Raw genomic sequence first — 21,287 nt, forward strand, 5'->3', positions numbered from 1 at the left:
CTCCACTGGACTGAGTTGCCTGAGGGCAGGGACCAAGGCTTGGATCATGTTTGTGCCCCTGAAGCCCATGCTCCGAGAGTCCACCATTTGGCAGGGCGGAGGTGGGGACAAGAGCCCGCTCGGCAGTCAGTCTGGTCCCAGGGCTCCCTCTGGCGGCAGAGGGAGGCCTTGCAGCTGAATGCCAGAACGGGAGAAGGCAGGTGACCCTCACTCCCACCCCCAAATATCAAGGTGCAGCGTCAGGGATACCCGGGAGCATAGTATAAAACAGTTTATGTTACAACAAAAAAACCCTATAAAAACATGTCCTCCCAGGGAGAGCCTCCAGGGCTGGGGGGTGGCAGGGAGGTTTCAAAGCACATGGACAGTCCAGATCTGGGACGCCCTGTCCTTGGCCAGCTCCCACAGCACCGCGTGGTCCCGGTCGTAGCCCCGGCCACCTGCGGGGAATGGGGTAAGAGAGGGGAGATGGTCAGAAAGAGCTGGGGACTCCACTGCCCTCAGGGGCTTTCTCCCACACACGTGCCCAACTTACCCTTCACGTCTAGGATCCGACCTTCAAACATCTGGCTGCAGATGTGGCCCGACTCACTGATGCTCCATGTCTGGCGGGGCAGGCGGCTCTCAGCCCACAGCACCACCTTGGAGCCTGTGCTGGGGGCGCCAATCACCTGCAGGCTCATGGTGGGGGCCACCTGAGGCCCCCAGGAGGTCGTCAGGCACCGGCCGTCCCCCAGGGACTCTGCCAAACCTAAGACACCTTTGATACACCCAGCTTTGAATTTCTGGCTCTCGTGGACTGTGACTCTGGGCAAACTTCTTGATCTTTCTGAGCCCTGTTTTCCTGGGGGGGGATGGTTGTTGAAAGGGTTCTAGTTCAATGTGAGAAACCATAAAAGAGCTGGGAAAATTTTAACTCCTCCAGGAAGGCTCCCATGACTGCCTCCTGAAGCACAGGCTTTAGCAGCAAACTTCCACATACTTATTGGCTATGTGTCTTTCAGCCAGTTACTAAACTGGTTTCCTCACCTATAAAATGGGAAGTATAATAGGACCTGCCCCCTAGCGCCCTCTAGGGATTGCATGCAATGTTCACATGAATCCATCATGATGTTCAGGTGAAGACATCTGCACAGTATCCCCTCCACTGCCACTTTCTCAGGAAAGGTTCCCCTTGTCAGAGATACTGGTATTCCTTATTTTTCCTTTCTTAATTTATTTTTCCTCTATTGCATTTTTCAACACCTAAGACTCATTGAAGCCATTTCTTTCTCTCCCCCCTAGGAAGCAAGCCTCAGGAGGGCCGAGCACATGGCAGGTGCTCAGGAAAGATTTGTGGAGTGAATCTATCATTTTGTTTTGGCCATGCCTCACGACTTTTGGAATTTTGATTTCCCAACCAGGTTCAAGCCCGGGTGCCTGGCAGGAAAAGCCCCAAGTCCTAACCACTGGACCACCAGAGAATTTTCGAATCTATCATTAATAATAGGACCCAGATCTGCGTCAGGTTATCAGAGTTGGGAGGTCCCTTAGAAGCCTCCGGTCCAGCCCCTTTTGTTTTGCAGATTAGAGACAGAGACCCAGGGAAGAGCCTGAACGGCCCAAGGGTACACAGCCTGCCTTTTCCACCTCCCCAGGGTCCTGCTGTCTGTATCTCTCTGCCTCTCTGGCCCAAGACTGACTCCTGTTCCCGACTGGGCACAGGCCGGGACTCCTGAAGGTGGGTTTGTGAGGGCCTGGGGGCCCTGTCCCATCCCTTAAACCGGTACCTGGTTCTTCAGTAGCCCGTCCTCATAGAACCAGATGTTGCTGCCTCCAGTTCGGGGCTCAGAGACCACCACACGGCCTGCCTTCATGTCTTCCACATGGTCCGGCACGGTCAGGTATCCCCCCAGTGCCGCATTCCAGAGGCGGAAATAAGCCCGGCGCTGGTGAGTGGGGGGAGTCGAGAGTCAGGGCTCTCTGGGCAGGGATGCTCCCACTTGGGCCCCTAATGCCCTCAACTCTGGACGCTCCAGTAACCTGAGCTCCCAGGATCTCCCTCCTGCCCCAAACTGACCTGGACCCTGTTTCTAAGTCACCCCTTCTTTCTCACTCATATGCTGAGGACACATTCACAGCACATACCCACACAGTTGTATGTCTGTAGAGATGCACATAGACACACCTGCAGATACACCCAAGATCCACATGGTCGCACAGGATGGCAGACACAGACACAAGGGTACATACCAGCAGGCGCACTCACTACTTGCTCCCCCCACTGACTTCACATCAGACACTCAGGTCTGCTAAAAGTTGGAGGCATATAGAGGAATACAGATGTGCACAAGCACTTATTAAGAGACATGCTCACATTACATGCTAAAGAGGAACCACGGCAGGGCGGACGCTGGCTTGGCCACAAATCACCCAGGGGTCTTAGGTGGTGGTGACAGTAATAATAATAATCACAGGCAATGTCTGTTGACATTTAACACTGTTCTGAGGGCTTTATATCATTATTACCTTCAATTCTCAAAACAGCTCTATCATACATACCACCCCCATTTTATAAGTGAGGAAACTAGGGCCGTGGAGGTAAACAACTTGTGAAGATGGTAGAGCAAATCCTTGTCTACTTTTTTGGGTCTTTATTTCTCCATCTGTACAATGTGAGGGTTGGAGATAATCTCCAAGATTTCTTCTAGCAATGATGTTCTAAGAGGGACCGTACAGGTATCCTCACACGAAGACACATGTTTTCAACAGTGTCACAAGGCCAGCCACACGCAGTCACAAACACACTCTCACAGGTGTACAGGGTAGCCACAGATTGCCACCAGAGGGCACATGCATACAATGGCCATCATGAGCACAGAAATGCCCTCAGATGGGCACACACACACACGCACACGCACACACCCTGTGGCCAGGCCTCCACATACATGCCCTCATTGCACATAAATGAGACACAGGTCCAGACATGCACTCATAGACACAGAGAAACACAGGTACAGACACAGCGTTGCAAAGTGAGGCGTGCTCGCTAATGGGTGGTACATGAGCTACTTTTCAGGCTTATGTGGATAAGCCTTATTGTTAAAAAAGTAATGGCAATGTGTTTATTACAGTGTCTATTAAGGAAAAATCACACACACACACATCAAACCCATGATCTAATGGATGTTATTCCTTAGGATAAGGATAAAGTTAAAAAAGAAAAAAGTGAGTTGATTTAGAGGAATATATTAAGGGGTTAATGGTTCAAGAGGAATGACAGTAGGACAAAAATTATGACCAAAGTACATAAATGCTGAGTTTGGGAAACATGGGAAGTGCACAGACAGACAGACACACACACAACCAGACAAGCTGACTCAGATGCACTCAAGCTGACATGCTACCCACCTGCTTGATGGGGTAGAGGGAGCCCACCCGCTGAGTCCCGCTGTACGTCAGCCAGTTGGTGATCTCACAGCTTCCCACCAGCCACTGGCGACCCCGGAAGTCGCTGTGCTCGCATAGCACCCAGCTGGACCCGGTGAGCGCCAGAGACACAGCGAGGAAGACAGACAGACAGACAGACAAGGAGAGGAGGCATGGCCGTCAGGACGGCCTCCAGCTCCCCTTCTCTCAAGCTGGGACTCCTCTGCCTGGGGTTCGGGTCCCAGGAGTGGGTGGAGAGGGAGGCGGGAAAGGAGCCCTGGGGTTTGCAGGGCAGAGTAGGGTCCTGGAGAGGCCCCCCCAGGCTGGGGTCCAAGCCCTGAGGGCCAGTGAGCCTTCTCAGTCTGCGCTCCCTCCCCGCTCCCTCCTGGCTTGGAGGGGAGTGCAAGAGAAGTGGGAGGAAGACCCAGAGACCCCCGACCCCCCCCTCCCTCACTAGCAGCCCCCCACCTCCCCTTGACACACTCACACGCCCCCCTTGATCCGCACAGACAGCACGTGGTTGTTGAAGCCCTCGGCCTGCAGGCTCCGCACCTCCCCGCTGAGCTCAATCTCCTTGCCCTCGAAGCACTCCAGTCCATACAGGAAAATGGACGGCTCGGAAAAGTGCTGCAGGCAGGGGGGCATGGAGAAGGGGTGAGCCCATGAGAACCCCGCCCTCAGCACCCCCCTAGTTCCAGACGTCTGACTCCCAGGTCAGTATTTCAGGCTCTCTTCCTCCTGAGCTGCACCCCACAGGGCCCCTGACTCCTGGACACTGCCATCTGGGGGTGCCCCAGATCATCAGATGCAGCCTGGGCTGGACGGGTGCCCCCCGCCTTAATACCATCTCCTTGGTAAATGGCACTTCTAAGAAGAGTGAGAATAATAATCCTGGTCATTACAACATCAGTTCGCGAGTATTCAGGCTGACCGACTTGCCAGATTCTGTGCTAAGAGCTTTTCTTCATCTTATCAGAACTTAACAGCCCTGGACACAGGTGCCATGATTATCCCTACTTAGAGGGAAACTGAGGCTGGAAGGAGGAAACCGCTTGCTCAAGGCCCTACAGCCAAGTTCCAGGTGTCTTCAGAGCCCAGCGTGGAGTTGTAAAGAGCAAGGACTCCAGAGCCAGGCTGCCTTGGGGAGAACCTGGCTCTGCCAATCACCAGCTGTGTGACCTGCAGCAAGCTGCATGACCTCTCTGTGCCTCAGTTTTCACGTGGGAAAAAGGGAGAAGATGACACTTCTATGGCTCATAGGGTTGTGGTGAGGATGGAACATCTTATAGTAGGAGAAGCCTTTTAAACCCCGCCTGGAGCGCGGTAAAGTCAAGGCCAGCCGTTCTGCTTGTGCTGCTCCCACTGGTCCCCGGTCCGTCACCAAGTCCTACAGACTCCAGGTCCTTAATAGGGCCCATGTCACTTCTCTCTGCTTGTCCCTGGTCTAGGACATCATCATCTGTCCTGGTTCTCTGTCGCAGCAGCCCCTCTGCCTCTCCCTGCCCACCCACTTCCGCCCATGCAGCAGAGCCATCCTCCTGTTTCACGCCTCCCTGCCCAGAACCACCACCTCAGTGGTCACCCCTGCCCCCAGCCCACCCCCGAGCGCTAGCCCCTCCTGGCCCTGTCCCACCCCAGTTTCAGGACACACCACTCTGTGCTGTAATCCTTCTGGGTTCCTTGAAGGCAGGGCTGTGTCTGATTTATTTTGGGGTCCCCAGGATCTATGTCAGCAGGGACTCAGTAAATCCCTGGTATGCTGACCTGGCTTTGAAGCTCTGGGATCAAGAGGACCTGGGGTAGTTCTGAGGAATGCTGGACTTAAGCCCGACAGCCCAGTCAGCAGTGGGAAGAGGCAGGCTGACCTCTGCCTCAGGGGTGCCTGGAACTGGGGCACTCACCAGGGGCACCTTCCGGAGAGAGCCCAGGACTGTGGAGGCCAGGCAGCCCATGGCTGTGAGAGTGGGGAACTCGCCCTCGGACAGAACGTACTGCTCACCCTCAAAGTTCTTCTCATCAAACAGGATCCAGCTGGGGAAGGAAGGGGAAGAATAGGGGGATGTGAGTAGGTATTTGAGCCCACCCTGTCCTTGGCCTGCACGGCCCCTCTGAGATACAGCAGACTGAATGCAACCTTGATGCGGCTCCCCCGGTCCAGGGGAGGCCAAGGATGACCAAGCACTGCGGCAGCACAAACTGAAGTCAGACTTAAGAAAGAATTGAATGGAATCACACTGCCCTTCAGAGGAAATCTGGCAGCCAAGCCAAACTCCACGCACAATTACTCAGCAAGCCTATTTCTCAGAATCTGTTCCAAGGACCCCCTTCATGAAATGACACATACATAAGGCTAGTGGTTACACATTGTTTGCAGTAGCAGAGTGGGAGCAGCCAAATGTCCATCAATTGGGGATTGGTTGAATAAAGCACGAATCTGGACTATAACACAGCAGTCAACAAGAATGAGGAAGAGCTATCAAAGGGATATAAAGTAACCTCCAAACAGTCTAAACAAACAAGGTGCATAACAGTGTTGATAGTACGCTTCCTGTTTAAAAAATTGAGATAAAATTCACATACCATAAAATTCACTTTTTTAAAGTATACAATTCAGTAGTCTTTAGTATATTTATCAGGTTGCAGTATGCTTCCTATTGTGAAAGAAAATGGAGGGGGGGAAAACAAAATATATTTGGTTTCTACAGGTCTATGCAAATTTATATTTGGTGTATATTTGCTTATACACCATATAAGCAACAAAAAAGAAATCTTTAAAAAGAAACAACAAATGAATGAATAAACATTTTTTAAAATGAGGGTGGGAGAGGAAAAAGTAGCATGAACAAAGCTGTAACTTATTGTTTTTTAAGTCTTGACTTTGGAACTCTTGTGATCTGAATGTTTGTATCTCCCCGGAATTCATAGGTTGAAGCCCTCACCTCCAATGTGATGGCCTTTGGGAGATAATTAGGTTTAGATGAGGTCATAAAGGTGGAGCCCTTATCATGGGATTAGTGTCTTTATAAGAAGAGAAAGAGGGGAATTCCCTGGCAGTCCAATGGTTAGGACTCCATGCTTTCACTGCCAAGGGCCTGGGTTCAATCCTTGACTGGGAAACTAAGATCCCACCAGAGGACGAGATCCCTGGGGATACAGCAAGAAGGCAGCCATCTGCCGGCCAAGAAGAGAGCCCTCACCAGGGAACCAAATCAACCAACACCTTGATCTTGGACTTCCCAGCCTCCAGATCTATGAGAAAACAAATTCCTGTTGTTAAACCACCAAGTGTATGGCATTTTGTTACTAGCTCAAGCTAAGACAGGAACACGATAAATATTTTCAGTAACTAAAAACTAGGATTAAATAAAAATGAGAAGTATTCCTAAAAATTAAAATAAACAATGAAATGAACCTAATTATGTATCAGGTTGGGGGCATAACTGCACAGAAAAAAGTAAAAAACACAATATTTTGAACTGAACATACCTAATGGGATGTAGGTGAATGTACTGAGGACAAAAAGAACAACAGAGACACCTCAAAAGCATTCACTGGTTTTTACTGTTAGTAGTAGTATTATCAGTAGTAGTAGTATCAGTCTCACAATTTTGAAACACGTAGCATGCAAATTTTGGTCTTCAAAGAGCATTACCCATTAAAAGCAACCAGGATTCTTTGGGAAGTGACTCCAGGTTAGAGGCAAAAAATATATACAAAATGATCCAGGAACATCTTATTGTACCAGAAAAACAGGAAGTTATTAAAAAAAAAAAAAACTATTGGGGTCATATCAAAAGTACCCAGGAAAGGGACTTCCCTGATGGTTCAGTGATTAAGAATCTACCTTCCAATGCAGGAGACTCGGGTTTAAGCCCTGGTGCAGGAACTAAAATCCCTCATGCTTTGGGGCAGCCCACCTGCCACAGTTAGAGAGAAGCCCTGGTGGCCCAACAAAGACACAGTAAAAAATAAACATATAAATTTTTTAAAAGTACCCAGGAAGCAATCTGGAGGGGCTTCCATTTGCCAAAGGTGAAGTAATTTGAATACACAAAAGAACAGTGACTCCAGAGGACTGGAGCCTTTCATATACATAAAAACCCATGAGTCCATAACAATACTTAAAAAAAAATCATCGGTCAGCTTTGGAGGTTGCCAGGGCACTGATTCAAAAATTATTCTGAAAATTGATAAAGAGAAAGGGGCAAACACGGACTCTTGGGAAAAGAGCAAACTGCCTTTTTTGCAGAAACTATTTCAGGTAAATAAATACTTGAAAAGGGAAAGTTCTTCTTTATAGAAGTATTCCGGCTAGTATATGTAGAAGGAATAACAAAACTTATAAAATCATCATTTTGTAACCTCTAAAGAAATAATGAGTCTAGGCCATTATCATCAATGGATACTAGATAACATGAAATAAAGGTCACTGAGGAATCTTATAATGTAGGGATCTTAATATCATTTAAAAAGGGACAACTAGACACGTGCATTCTGATGTGATGCAGTGGGAAGTACACGTACCACATGTATAATATTCTTGCCAAAGGAACAAAACACCCTGAATCTTATCAAGTCTCTGGATGTAAACTACCTGTTTACAGGAAATATGGGGCACAGAGGAACAAGTTTAAAACACCACCAGGAAGCAATCATCTAAAATACAGAAGATGGGAAACTTAAAGGACAAATTATTGGGTTTCTTAAATAATTAATTCCTTAAATAATTTCTTAAATAAATGGTATCAGACAAAAAGAAGGGGAGGGGACTGCTATACATTAGAGATCAAATGGACAAAATGTGATGTGTGGACCCTGTCTGGATTCTAAGAAAAACAAATGGATTTCACAAAGGCATTTTTTGAGATAATGGGAGGAATTTGAACATGGACTGGGTATTAGGTAATAATAAATTACTGTTCATTTTATTATATGTGATAATAACTTGAGGCTGTGTGTGTGGAAGGGTCCTTTCTTGTTAGAGATATATATTGAATAATTTACCTGTGAAATTTTACATTGGGTTGGGGATTTAAAATATTCCACTAAAAAAAAAAAAAAAAGGCAGAGGGGTGAATGAAACAAAACTGAAGTTCTTCATACTCTGCTGTCTACAATGTTTACATTTGCTATTAAAACTTTATTTTGCTTTGTTTAAGATCGAATGATTGGGGCAGAAGAGCTAATCCCAAGGAAGCCAAAGGAAGGAAGTCATTTGAAACAAAGACCTAACTACAGCCTCGATTTCCAAGCTGAACTAAGCGCTTCAGGGCAGGCGCCCACAGGCCCGCGTCTCCACATTCCCACGTCCTCACCTGCCGCCGTGGACTCGGCAAGACTGGGGCTGGAAGGAGGCGGGCAGAGAGCTTTGGTCATCTTCAAAAGAGACGTGGTCGCCCAGGAAGTCGGGGCCGGAGAAAAGCTGAATCTGGCAGCAGAGACAGGAAGAGATCAGAGAGAAGGAGGGTGATGAAACGGGGGAAAGAGAATGGGGAAGAGAGGGAGAGATTTAAAATGAGGGAGAGGAGACAGAGACCCCCCACCACCTCCTTACCTTTGAGATAAAGTGCAGATTGTGCTCTCCGACCTGAAGGAAAGGACCAAAGTTTTGAGATTCAAGGAGAGTACTAGTCCCTAGCCTCAACGCCTCTGGTGTCAATATTCCTGATCCTTTTCGCAGTTCGCGCTTAGTCTGGGGTCTGTGTTGACTCCGCCCCCTTCCAGGAGACCCCGCCCCCAGGAGCTCCAGGCGTGCTCCTTCTAGTCCCGCCTCCACTGTAGTGGGCACCGCCCAGACTCCAGACCCCGCCCCACCAAGAGGCCCGGCTCCTGAGGCCGCCACGCACCTGCAGGACCGGCTGCAGCGAGCCGAGGGCGCTGCTGCCCGAGCCCCAGTCGTCGCAGTTGCGGTACACGCCCTTCTCCAGCACGTACTGCTCCCCGGAGAAGCCCACCTCCTGATACGCCACCCACCTGCAGGAAGAGCAGGGTGCTGGTCAGCGGGGCGGAGCCGACGCCTCTGCTGGAGCCGCCCCCGGCCCGCCCAGCTCCCCGGAACCCCCCCCCCCCCCCCCCCCCAGTCACTCACACGCCGCTGAGCACGTGGATGGCCTGCGTTCTGGGGCCATGTCCCGCCAGCTCCACGTCCGGCAGCGCTTCGCTCACCTCCACGCCGGGCCCCTCGAAGTCCATGGCCTCAAACAGCACCACGGCCGGGTCCCCGAAGTCCTGGGCCCGGGGGACAGTCAGATTACTCCCGGCTCACGGACGGACGGACGGAAACCCCTGGGAGTGCCCAGACCCCTAGGACGCATCCCACTAAAGGACTTTGAGGTGAGGTGACCAGGGTGGGCTGGGGAAGGGCAGCAGGAGACTTCCACTACTCTGGAGAACAAGGAGAGGAGGCACAAATTCTCTCAACAGGGGATACCAGCTGAAGGTCCCAGTTGCTCTTGCTTACCGTTCGGATGACCCGCAGGGAGGTCAACGCCTCGTTATAGCCTCCCCAACGTGACCAATCAGCGTATTCTCCCTCTTCCAGCAGATACTGGTGACCCCGGAAACCCTCCTTCTCATAGCCCACCCAGCTGAGCAGGGGGAGACAGACAAACAGGGAGTCACAGGAAGCCCTGGGGATTGTGAAATAGCTGCCCCCACCCCCGGGCAGCCCAGGTCACTCCCCACCCTGGAGGGTAGAGGCCAGTGGGGGGGATGAGGTAGAAGGAAGGGTCCTGAGTCCTCACCAGCCCCCAAGAACTCGCAAGGACCCCACAGAGGCCAAGTTGGGGCTCTGGCTATCCTCTGGCTGCTGCAGGTTGTAGATGTCTCGGTTCACTTCCCAGCTCCGGCCCTGAAACCCTGGGGCCTCATACACCACAGCCTGTGGGGGAAGGGGAGGTGTGGGGTTGGACCAGACCCACCCAGCCATCCCAGGATGACTCGCCAGCATCAGCCCAGAGCTATGCCCTCCCAGTCCCTCATTTGAGCCCCATGCCCTCACCTGACTCCTTTCTCTTCTCTGACCCGTGACCTGGTCCTTCCACACCAAAAGCCAGTTCCCAATGAGTCAGTTGGGTTCCATCATCACCACCACCACCACCACAACCACCCACCCCCAGACCCAGCCTCTGGCCCCAGTGCCCTCCTCTCCATGTTCTAGTCCAGGCCATGATACATACACACACATACACAGCCCCCACACAAAGGCCCTCTATGACCCTGAAGCCCAGGCTCTTACCTTGGGCTCCCCTGGTTTCTCCACAACTGGGCAGCCCTGCAGAGAAGACAGAGTGAGACCCCAGCCCAGAGGTGGGGAGAGACAGACTGGGCCTGGTGACCTTGACTTTAGTTGTTCCTGAGACCCTTAAAAATGGCCAATCCTATGTCCTCCCTCCTTCCCTTAGAATCAATCCTCCCTCTCCTCAAATCCTATTCCCAGTAGGAGTTCCCAGGCCCTGCCTCTTCCACCAGACTGCAGGGCAAGGCTACTGGGCCCACCTACTCCTTACCAGTCTCATGGGCTTCAGGGAGCCCACGCTGGAGTCTGATGCTCCCCAGGCCTCTGTGGTGGGGTACTCTCCAGGCTCCAGAATGCAGGGAGTGTCTTCAAAGAAGGGTTTGGGGTATAGAAGCCACCTGGGGGAAGGCAGAGAAATAGCTGCACCCTAGACTCCCAGAAACACAGATTAGTGGATGAGGTGGAAGGTGCAGAGGGAAAAATTGAGTTTGGGGGGAGAGGCCCTGATCAAGGGAACTCTGGAGAACATTTCAGGCCCCATCATCTCCTGCAGCAGCCAGTCCATTGATGTCCTGTCTTCTGACCTGACACTCTCTAATTGCACACAGAGGCTGAGAGTTCTTTCTAGCACCCATACCTGCTTAAAATTCCCCATTAGCTTCATAATACAGCCCAGCTTCACAAAGAGGCCTTCCTCCTGGACCTCCCATCTCCCCAGTTGTGCTGCTTTCTCTAACCAGACTGAACTTTGAAAGCTTAGATCTCTCACCTCTGGGCCTTTGCGGGTGCTAGTATACTCTTCCCCCCACCCCATTCATTCAATTAACAGATATTTAGGGCCATCTACCCCATGCCAGGTCCTGCTTCAGGCATCAGGGACACAGCAGTGAACAAAACGTATGAAGTCCCTGCACTCATGGAGCCAATTCATCCCAGCTGAGGAGTCTCCTCCTCCAGGAAGGCTTCTCTGACCTGGGCTGGTTTGGTGCTGTTCCTTGCTCCTGCAGCCCTGTGTTCCTCCATCCTGGAACTCCGGAATGCTACTATCTGCTTGCTTGCCTGGCCCCACCAGTAGGCTGAGCACTTCTTGCAGGCAGGAACCATGTCCTGTCACCTCTGTGTCCCCAGCACCCAGCAGAGTGAGTGTTAAATGAAGGGCTTCCAGAACAGCCCAGACTCACAGTCCTGCGGAGACAGCGGCAGATGCCACTTGCAGGGGCCTCTCCAGGCCCTGGGGGTCCTCCAAGGCCTCAGTCAGCCTCACTCGCTCTCCTTTGAGGCCCTCCTCAGAGTACAGGCTGATCTCTGGGGTAACGTAGTCCTGCAGAAGGAGAGGGGTGGGAAAATTAAGTGTAAAACAGCACCTTGGACCTCCCTGGAAGAGGGAGTCGTAATGGACCCAGTGACCACGATGGTGTGGTCACTCAGCTAGAGCTAGACTTCCTGGAGTGTGAGGTCAAGTGGACCTTAGGAAGTATTATCACAAACAAAGCTAGTGGAGGTGATGGAATGCCAGCTGAGCTATTTCAAATCCTAAAAGATGATGCTGTTAAAGTGCTGCACTCAATATGCCAGCAAATTTGGAAAACTCAGAAGTGGCCGCAGGACTGAAAAAGGTTAGTTTTCATTCCAACCTCAAAGAAGGACAGTGCCAAAGAATGTTCAGATTACTGTACAGTTGCACTCACTTTCACATGCTAGCAAGATTATGCTCAAAATCCTTCAAGCTAGGCTTCAGCAATATGTGAACCAAGAAATTCCAGATGTACAAGCTGTATTTAGAAAGGGCAGAGGAAAAATAGATCAAATTGCCAACATCCGTTGGTCATAGAGAAAGCAAGGAAATGCCAGGAAAGCATCTACTTCTGCTTCATTGACTATGCTAAAGCCTTTGACTGCGTGGATCACAACAAACTTTGGAAAATTCTTCAAGAGATGGGACCAGACCACCTGACCTGCCTCCTGAGAAATCTGTATGCAGGTCAAGAAGCAACAGTTAGAACCAGACAGGGAACAACTGACTGGTTCAAAATTGGGAAAGGAGTGTGACAAGGCTGTATATTGTCACCCTGCTTATTTAACTTAAACGCAGAGTACATCATGCAGAATACCAGGCTGGATAAATCACAGACTGGAATCAAGATTGCCGGGAGAAATATCAATAACCTCAGATATGCAGACAATACCACTCTAATGGCAGAAAGTGAAGAGGAACTAAAGAGCCTCTTGATGAGGGTGAAAGAGAGTGAAAAAGCTGGTTTAAAATCATCATTCAAAAAACTAAGATCGGAGAAGGAAATGGCAACCCACTCCAGTATTCTTGCCTGGAAAAGTCCATGGACAGAGGAGCCTGGCGGGCTGTAGTCCGTGGGGTTACATGACTGAGCATGTGTGCAAGAGGGTGGAGGAAGATGGGTTGGTAGCAATAAAGTGGTAGAACTAAAAAAAAAAAACTAATATCATGGCATCCAGTCTCATTACTTCATGGCAAACAGATGGGGAGAAAGTGGAAGTAGTGACAGACTTTATTTTCTTGGGCTCCCAAATCACTATGAATGGTGACTATAGCCATGAAATTAAAAAATGTCTGCTCCTTGGAAGGAAAGCTATGACAAACCTAGACAGCGTATTAAAAAGCAGAGACATCACTTTGCTGACAAAAGTCCATAGGGTCAAAGCTATGGCTTTTTCCGGAGTCATGTACGGATGTGAGAATTGGACAATAAAGAAGACTGAGTGCCAAAGAATTAATGCTTTTGAATTGTGCTGCTGGAGAAGACTCTTGAGAGTCCCTTGGACAGCAAGGAGATCAAACCAGTCAATCCTAAATGAAATCAACCCTGAATATTCATTTGAAGGACTGATGCTAAAGCTGAAGCTCCAGCACTTTGGCCACCTGATGTGAAGAGCCAACTCACTGGAAAAGACCCTGATGCTGGGAAAAGTTGAGGGTGGGAGGAGAAGGGGACGAAAGAGGATGAGATGGTTGGATGGCATCATCTACTCAATGGACATGAGTTTGAGCAAACTATGAGAGACAGTGAAAGACAGGGAAGCCTGGCATGCTGCAGTCCATGGGGTTACAGAGTCAGACATGACTTAGTGACTGAACAACGACAACCAATGGTTAAGACTCTGCCGCCAATTCAGGGGAGCATGGGTACAACCCCTGGTCAGGAAACTAAGATCCCATATGCCATGTAGCATAGTCAAAAAAACAACCACCCATCGCCCTTCAAAGACTACCCCCGCCCACACGTGCTTCCCCAAATCTGTTCAGCTGGGGCTGCCAGGGGCTTCTCCCCAGAAGCCAGAAACAACTGGGGTGTTCTCTGCAATGTCAGCCAGACAAGCCCGAGACCAAAGCCCTCACTTGTCCCTCACTGGCCCTTTGGGACCTAAGACCAAAGTTCTCAGCAGGAGCCTGCCAAGTACCATGCCCTATGCCCTGCCTCTGGGAGCCTCGTTTTCAGCCTGGTGGAGGGATAGGCAGGATGGACAACCGCTTCCGGAGATCTGAATTTGACCCTTCTTTGTATACAATTCCAACTCTTTATCAATCTCTACCCCTTACTAAACTGGCCTCCAGCTGCACCGAATCTCAGAAAGCTACAGGTCCTTTGCATTTCTGGGTGTTTCTTCCTCATCAGGATCATTTTTCATTCACTCACTCCTTCGTCAAATGTTTTATGAAACAGGGACTTCTCTGGTCGTCCAGTGGCTAAGATGCTGAGCTCCCAATACAGGGGGCCTGGGTTTGATCCTTGGTCAGAGAACTAGATCCCAGATGCTGCACCAACATAGCCGAGTGAGTAAATAAATTTTTTTTTTTAATGTTTATGGAACATCTACTGAGTGCAAGACATATGCTAAGGTTCTGTCCTACCCCTTCTCATTTGGTCTTCCCAGCGGGAAGTATTACAGCATTCACAGACTAGGAAAGTCAGGCTCAGTGAGGTTAAGAGGGCTGCCTGAGGGCACACAGCCTGTAAGTGGCAGGGCCAAGAGCAGAGCAGTACAGTTTTTTTCACTGTTGCAACCCAGCACATCCCACGTGCCTGGAACACACTAGGCACCTAATCAATGCTGACCGAATCAAAGGAACCCAGGTCCACCAGACTTCAAAGCCCTTGGTTCTCTTTTGTACCTCATTGCCTCCCACATGAAGATGAATTTATTGTGAGAAGCTCACAATAAATTGTCTACAAACATTTGCATGTTTCTGGAGAGGCTTTGAAAACTCTTGACCCCTCCTTTGCAGGGCTGGGCCACTGCCCTAATTAAGATAAGATTCTCTTCCTCTCTTACCAGGAGGATTGCAACAGCTCTAGACTCAAGAGTTACTAGTCCTTCCATTAAAAAAGAAGAAGAAGAAGAAAAAAAAAAAAACAAACCCAAAATGTCTGTCAGGCCCTGATTTTAGATTTCCACTTTCTCTTCTGGGTCTCTCTAATGTCCAAGACGGTTTTGTCAAGCTTAATGTTAGTAATTTGTAAATTTGTGTTATGACAATGGTTTTTTCCCCCACCTTAGAGATATGAAACTGTAATATTGACTATGCCCTTTCAAACCACATTGTTGTTGTTTAGTCCCTTCAGTCGTGTCCAACTCTTCGCGACCCCGTGGACTGTAGCTGGCCGGTTTCCTCTGTCCATGGGATTTCCCAGGCAAGAACACTGGAGTGGGTTGCCACTTCCTTCCCCAAGGGATCTTCCTGATCCAGGGACCAAACCCCTGTCTCCTGCATTGGCAGGCAGACTCTAGCACTGAGCTACCAGGGAAGCATCTGTGAGCGCGTGCATCTCTACGTGGCACCTCAGCTCTGGCTGTGGGCCTCAACACCTAGGCCCTGGGTGGGCAGTGAGTGCCCACAGCCACACCCACCCATTTCTGTTGCTCTAACTCCATCCTTCCCCAGGCTCCAGCTGGAGCTAGTGCAGCTTGGCCTTGGCCTCCCCAAGCCAGGCTGAGCATCCCCCAGAATCCCTTTCTTCTCCAGTTGGCTCCACAGTCAGGACCCTCTACAGGTGAGAGCTTAATAAACCCTCTTCAGGCTCCAATCCCTTGTGATCTCTCCCAGAGATCCCAGCTCTAGGTGTTCTTGGGGCTGTCTTCCTCCTCAAGGCCTGGGACTTAGGGTAGACGAGGCGACATCTGGTCCCCCACACCCAGCCACTCACCCGGACGACTCTCCTCAGGGAGCCAATGCCTTGGGTACTCCAGCTGGTCCCTGGGGCTCCAAGTTCCGTATCCCCTTGAGGCAGGGCCAGCTTCCGGCCCTGGAATGTTGGCTGTTCATGCAGCATCCAGCTGTGGGCACAGAGACCTAGGGTCACTGAATGGAGCGGGGTGGGGGGTCGTGGGGAGGATGTCCCCGCAAGGCAGGGTCTCTGGGTAGCTATGGGGGGCTTCTGCCCTCAGTGGGCACTTCTCACTGTCCTCACATCCCTGAGGTTCACACGCTGGAGCCCGTCGGGAGCTCCGCACTCACCAGCCTCGGACCACCCGTATGGAGGCCACACGGGCCCAGCCGGAAGCATCATCAGCGTCTTCCCAGACCTCCCTGCGTCTGCCTTGGCAGCCAGGCTCTGAGAAGAGGATAATCTGCAAGAAGGCCCAGAGGGGTCCTCAGGGCCCGTCCCCGGAACCCTCGCCTCCTGCTCTCCCACTCATTTGCCCCCCGACCCCAGCGCCCCCTACCTTTCCAGGCCTGGTGTTCAGCTTGCCCTGGGTCTTCAGTGCTGGACTCTGGAATAGAGAGCCGTGATACGTCTTTATGGGGTTGCCTCCTTATTGCCTCTCTCAACCTGCCGCTCCAGGAATCCCATATCCTCCCTGCAGGACTCCACCCCGCAAAGACCTGGCCCATAGAGGATGCTACACTTGCTCCCAGCCCCCAGGGGCTTCATCACTCTGTCCCAGGAACTGTCCCCTTCCCCAGCTTCTGAGATTTTATCAAGCCCTTCGGAATCTGCAGTGCAAACAGCCTGCTGCTCCGGTCGGGAGACTCTGCCTCCCAGGATCCCGGTCCTCACAGGATCCAAACCCTGGCCCAGATGAGGCCAGGCCCCCCTCCATTGCCCGCCCAAGGCCTCACTCACCCACCCCTCCGGGGGCCGGGCACGTGCCAGCTTCTCTGGAGGCGGCCTTTCGCTGGAGAGCAGGGGCAGCTGTCCTGGACCCTTCTTGAGCCCCGGTGCCCCGTGGGGTGGCAGAGCGGATAGTTTTGTGCCCAGTGGTTCCGAGGTGGGGGCCTCCTTCAGGGCAGGCACCAGACCCCCAAAGAGGAGGCTGCCTCCAAGACGGGAAGTGGGCCGGCTGCCTGCCTGCCACTCTGACCCCGGTTCTGGGTGGGGACCCTTGGCACCTGCTACATGCTTCTTCATCATCTCCAGAGGAGAGCAAGAGACCTGGGCGGGCCGGGCAGGGGAGGGGTCCCTGGGGGGGCCGGGCCTGGCTCTCTCCTGCCTGCGCTGGAGCTTTTCATCGTCACTCAGGTAGGGGTTCTCTGGCTCTTCTTCCTGCTCCTGTGCTTTCTCCTCCTTTACTTCCAGGGCGGGCGCCTCCTGGGGGCTGGGTCCCAGCACACATGGCCCAGGCTGGTCCTCCTCGATGGCAGGCAGGGTGGCGTACATGGCTAGGTAGGAGGAGCGGGGGGCTCGAGGGAGCCGGTGAGTGCGCAGGATCTCGGGCGGCTCCATGCTGCGCAGGGTATCCAGGAAAATCTCCAGGTCAGCGGTCAGGGTCACCTCCTCCTCCTCCCTCGATGGCTCCAGGAACGTCTTGCCCTTGGTGGCTTCAAGGACAAGCTGGGACTCCCGGCTGGCCTCTGCTCCCATCCTCACCGGGGCCGGGGGACCTCCTGAACTGGAGGATACCTTGCCCACTGAGGAGGGGGCGACAAGAGAGGCCGGGGCCTGGACAGCAACTTTCTGGGTGGAAGATGGGACATTAGAAGCACCAGGGTCCTGGACAACTTCTTTTGGGGTGGGAGATGAGATGGTGCTTTCTTCAGACCCCTGGACAACCTTTTCCTGTTTGGGGGATGGGACGGCAGGAATTGTCAGGCCTTGAGCAACCTCTTCCTTGGGGTGGGGAGGGACAGGGCTGCCTGCTATGCTCCAGACGACCTCTTTCTGGCTGATTGGGCTGACTTCTGGGCCCTGGGCAACCTTGGTTGGTTTGGGGGCTGAGGCAGCAGGAGCACTCGGACCCTGCACTACCTCTTTCTGGTTGGGAGATGAGTCAGCAGGAACCCCAGGGCCCTGGACTATCTCTTTCTGGGTAAGGGAGACAACAGGGACTTTTTCAGAGTCCTGAACAACCTTATTCTTTGGGGAGGATGGAGCAGAAAGACCTCCTGGGCTGGTGATGGCCTTCCATCTCAGAGAGGATGGAGCAAGAGATTGTCCGGGGACTATAACAACCTCAGTCTTCACCATGGGCAGGACGGTGGCTGCAGGGGGATCTGAAAGCCCTTCTCTTTTGATGGAGGGCAGGGCCTGGGGTCCCCGGGGCTTGAGAGTGAGCTGGGCCCGAGCCTGAGTAGGTGCTTCAGGTTGCTCTGGGGGGTGAACTAGGCCCAGGGAGAGGGTTCGGGTCTGGAGTCTGGGAGAGGAAGGTACTGGGGTGTGGCCCTGAGAGGTCTGGAGAGGGGACTGGGTGGGGCTGGCAGTTCTCTGCACCCTTGGGACCTCATGGGCCCCGGCACCCAGGGCTCTGTCCTGCTCCTGGTCTGGGTGGGCTGCAGGGACCTCCTGGCTCGGAGTGGGGTGGGCCTCCTCCGGGAAGCCCACAGGGCCCGGGGCAGATCCGTCCTTCGGCTCTGCTGTCCTCGTCTCAGGCAGCTGCCTCAGGGCTGACCTTTCTGTGCTGCCCAGACCAGGACTCCTTGGCACAACAGCCAGGGGCCTGGGAAGTTGGCTGGTGGGGGCGGCCCGCTCAGCGGGCACAAGGCTACTTAGCAGCTCCAGGGCCTGACTGCGGCTGGGGGAGCCCTCAGCCCGGGGGTTTACCACCACTGCCCGCACCGCGCGGGCAACATTGCGGCCCCTTGGCAGAGCCTCGCCCGAGAGCGTTGGCCCCACGGAGTTGATCACGGTGCTGTTCACCCGTCGGTCCACGTGCCCGCCCACCATCACAGTGGTCCGCACGGTGCGTGTCACCCGCCGTTCCTCCAGGCTCCTGGAGCTCCCGCTGCTGAGACTCACACCCGGGTGGGGGCTTGGCTCCCGGGGCCCGTGCACCGGCACGGAAAACTCAGTCCTGGCTGTGGCTCCCGCGCTCAGCTCAGTCCTGGGGGGCTGGGGGCTGCCCTCACCCCGGTCCGCAGCCTCCTTCAGTCTTCCCACTGGCCTTTTCTCCTTGAGGGGGAGTGTGTACTTCTTGGAAAAGACGGGCCCGTGGCTCTGGAAGCTTTTGGAGCCAGCCCCGTCCTGGCGGCCCTGATGGTTCACGGTTTCTTCCTCCCCGACAGCAAAGCCATTGACTTCCTCTCGATGATGGCTGGACTCAAACATCTCCTCGGAGGGGGCTTCCTGCCGGGCCCCTGACACCAGGGACACCTTGTGGAAACGGTGTTTGACCTCGTCCTGGGCAGGGGGCCACTGCCGCCACGTCAGCGTGGCGCTCACCACTCGGGCCTTGGCCTCAGCCGGGGGCCCGCTGGCCTCCTCCATGTTGGGCCCCGGCAAGGTGTCCTGAGGTGTCCTTGGCTCGCTGTGTTCCAACTCGCTGCAGAGGGTGCCAGGAAGAAAAAAGATGGGGTCGGGGGAGTGGAAAGGGTGGCTCCCTGCAGTATAGAATGACCACCTCTGCAGAGGTCAGACTGAGTAACCTCAGACCAGTCATTTGAGTTTCGGGGCCTTTGTTTCTTCATCAGTAAAATAGGCACAATACCCTCAGAGCTCCCACCCCCTCCCTACTTTCAGGCATTCTCTTATGCCAGGGTCCTTCAAGGGGTGAAGCTGAAGGACCTAGAAGGAGAGAGAGGAAGAAAAGAGACAGGCATGTGGATCCGACTCACTGGTGTGTGGACAGGGCTGTGACTCTGCCCAAGGAGCCCCGGGGCTAGTCCTCCAGGAGCTAAAAACTAGAATACCGGAAAGCTGAAAACTAGACAAGCAATGTTCTGACCCTGTTTCCGATCGTGGTGAAGGAAGATGAGGAAAGACAGCTTTGGCCTCAAGTAAAGCTGGGTTCCCCCTATCCCTGTCACTCATTAGCAAGATGACCTTGGGCAGCCACTTTTCGCCGGCAAGTTTCAGGACCCCCAGCCAGAAAACTGGAATAACAAGAGTATGTGCTTCACAGGGTTATTGTCAGAATCCAGTATGAGAGAAAGAATAAAAACCCACTTTATAAGCTAAAATGCTGGCTTGTAAGTTTCCCCATAAAGAATAAACTATTCACTATGGCAAACAGTATGGAGTTTTCTTAAAAAACTAAAAAGTGAGGTACCGTATCATCCAGCAATCCCACTCTTGGGTAAATATCCATAAAAGATGAAAACTCTAATTCGAAAAGATACGTACACTTCAACGTTCATAGCAGCACTCTTTACAATAGTCGAGACGTGGAAGCAACTAACGTGCCCATCAATAGATGACTGGTTTAAGAAGATGTGGTGTATAAATACAGTGGACTATGATTCAGCCATAAAAAAGAATGAGATATTGCCATCTGCAAAAATAGGGATGGACCTAAGGAGTGCTATACTTAGTGAAGTAAATCAGGCAGAGAAAGACAAACATAATGATATCACTTACATGTAGAAACTAAAAAATGATAACAAATGAATTTATGCATGGGAATTCCCTAGTGGTCCAGTGGTTAGGACTTGTGCTTGCACTGCGGAGGGTGCAGGTTCAATCTCTGGTCAGAACTAAGATCCCGCAAGCTGCACAACACAGCCAAAAAAAAATCTATGTGCAAAACAGAAAGAGACTCACAGACACTGAAAACAAGCTTATGGTAACCAAAGGGGAGGGGGAGGCATAAATTAGGAGTATGAGATTAACAGATACAAACTACTGTTTATAAAACAGATAAGCAGCAAGGATTTACTATATTGCACAGGGAACTATATTCAATATCTTGTAATAACCTGTAATGGAAAATTATATATATATATATATATATATATATATAATGGAATCACTTTGCAATATATTAGTACTTGACACCAACACAATATTGTAAATCAAGTATACTTCAATTTTTAAAGACAGAATAGATTATTTATAAATTATGAACACACATTCCACTTCTGCAGATGTGGGTGGGGGGAAAGACTCAGAGAGGTTAGGAAATTTGCCGAGTCACACAGTAGCAGAGGCAAGGATTGAATCCAACCCGAAGTGGTGAACCACCAAATCAAACTCCTTAATGTATCTGGTAAACTAAGACTCTGTGGTTTGGGGGGGTTATTTTTAAAGGAGGCACAGCAGTCCTGGAGGGGTCCAGGCAGTCTCCACTCTGACTTCCAGGCTGCGCTGAGTAGGGCAATCCTATTCTCAGGCCTCAAGAACCCAAGAGATCAGCCTGTTTTGCGCCAGCCTCAGTACTGGCCTGTCTTCAGCTCCTCCTCTCTGTGAGGCAGCCCCCAGACCATCATAGGGGCCCTTAAGGCCGGAAATGGACC

General features: G+C 51.9%; 1 protein-coding gene and 1 long non-coding RNA gene across 3 annotated transcripts in view; one reads left to right on the plus strand and one right to left on the minus strand.

Moving 5' to 3' along the window:
• Positions 1-256: 256 nt before the first annotated feature.
• The window catches only part of CRYBG2 (crystallin beta-gamma domain containing 2), a 29,646-nt gene continuing 8,615 nt past the window's right edge, over positions 257-21,287 (minus strand). For both annotated transcript variants that reach the window (XM_070458969.1, XM_020909203.2), the window contains 19 exons: positions 16,747-19,378; positions 16,346-16,393; positions 16,137-16,249; positions 15,826-15,955; positions 11,827-11,966; positions 10,917-11,043; positions 10,646-10,681; positions 10,152-10,288; positions 9,869-9,995; positions 9,497-9,636; positions 9,255-9,381; positions 8,963-8,995; positions 8,724-8,836; positions 5,310-5,439; positions 3,896-4,035; positions 3,391-3,514; positions 1,770-1,928; positions 536-695; positions 257-440 (listed from right to left, as the gene is read on the minus strand). In XM_070458969.1, coding sequence (XP_070315070.1) covers positions 352-440; positions 536-695; positions 1,770-1,928; positions 3,391-3,514; positions 3,896-4,035; positions 5,310-5,439; positions 8,724-8,836; positions 8,963-8,995; positions 9,255-9,381; positions 9,497-9,636; positions 9,869-9,995; positions 10,152-10,288; positions 10,646-10,681; positions 10,917-11,043; positions 11,827-11,966; positions 15,826-15,955; positions 16,137-16,249; positions 16,346-16,393; positions 16,747-19,378 — 4,705 coding nt within the window. In that variant the 3' untranslated portion in view covers positions 257-351. The remainder of the gene's footprint in view (positions 441-535; positions 696-1,769; positions 1,929-3,390; positions 3,515-3,895; positions 4,036-5,309; positions 5,440-8,723; positions 8,837-8,962; positions 8,996-9,254; positions 9,382-9,496; positions 9,637-9,868; positions 9,996-10,151; positions 10,289-10,645; positions 10,682-10,916; positions 11,044-11,826; positions 11,967-15,825; positions 15,956-16,136; positions 16,250-16,345; positions 16,394-16,746; positions 19,379-21,287) is intronic.
• LOC139032235 (uncharacterized) lies at positions 10,615-16,010 on the plus strand. The gene is made up of 3 exons (XR_011484763.1): positions 10,615-10,716; positions 14,344-14,453; positions 15,235-16,010. It is a non-coding gene; the product is annotated as an uncharacterized lncRNA (long non-coding RNA).

Source organism: Odocoileus virginianus, chromosome 30 (assembly GCF_023699985.2).
Source record: "Odocoileus virginianus isolate 20LAN1187 ecotype Illinois chromosome 30, Ovbor_1.2, whole genome shotgun sequence".
Taxonomy (NCBI): Eukaryota; Metazoa; Chordata; class Mammalia; order Artiodactyla; family Cervidae; genus Odocoileus; species Odocoileus virginianus.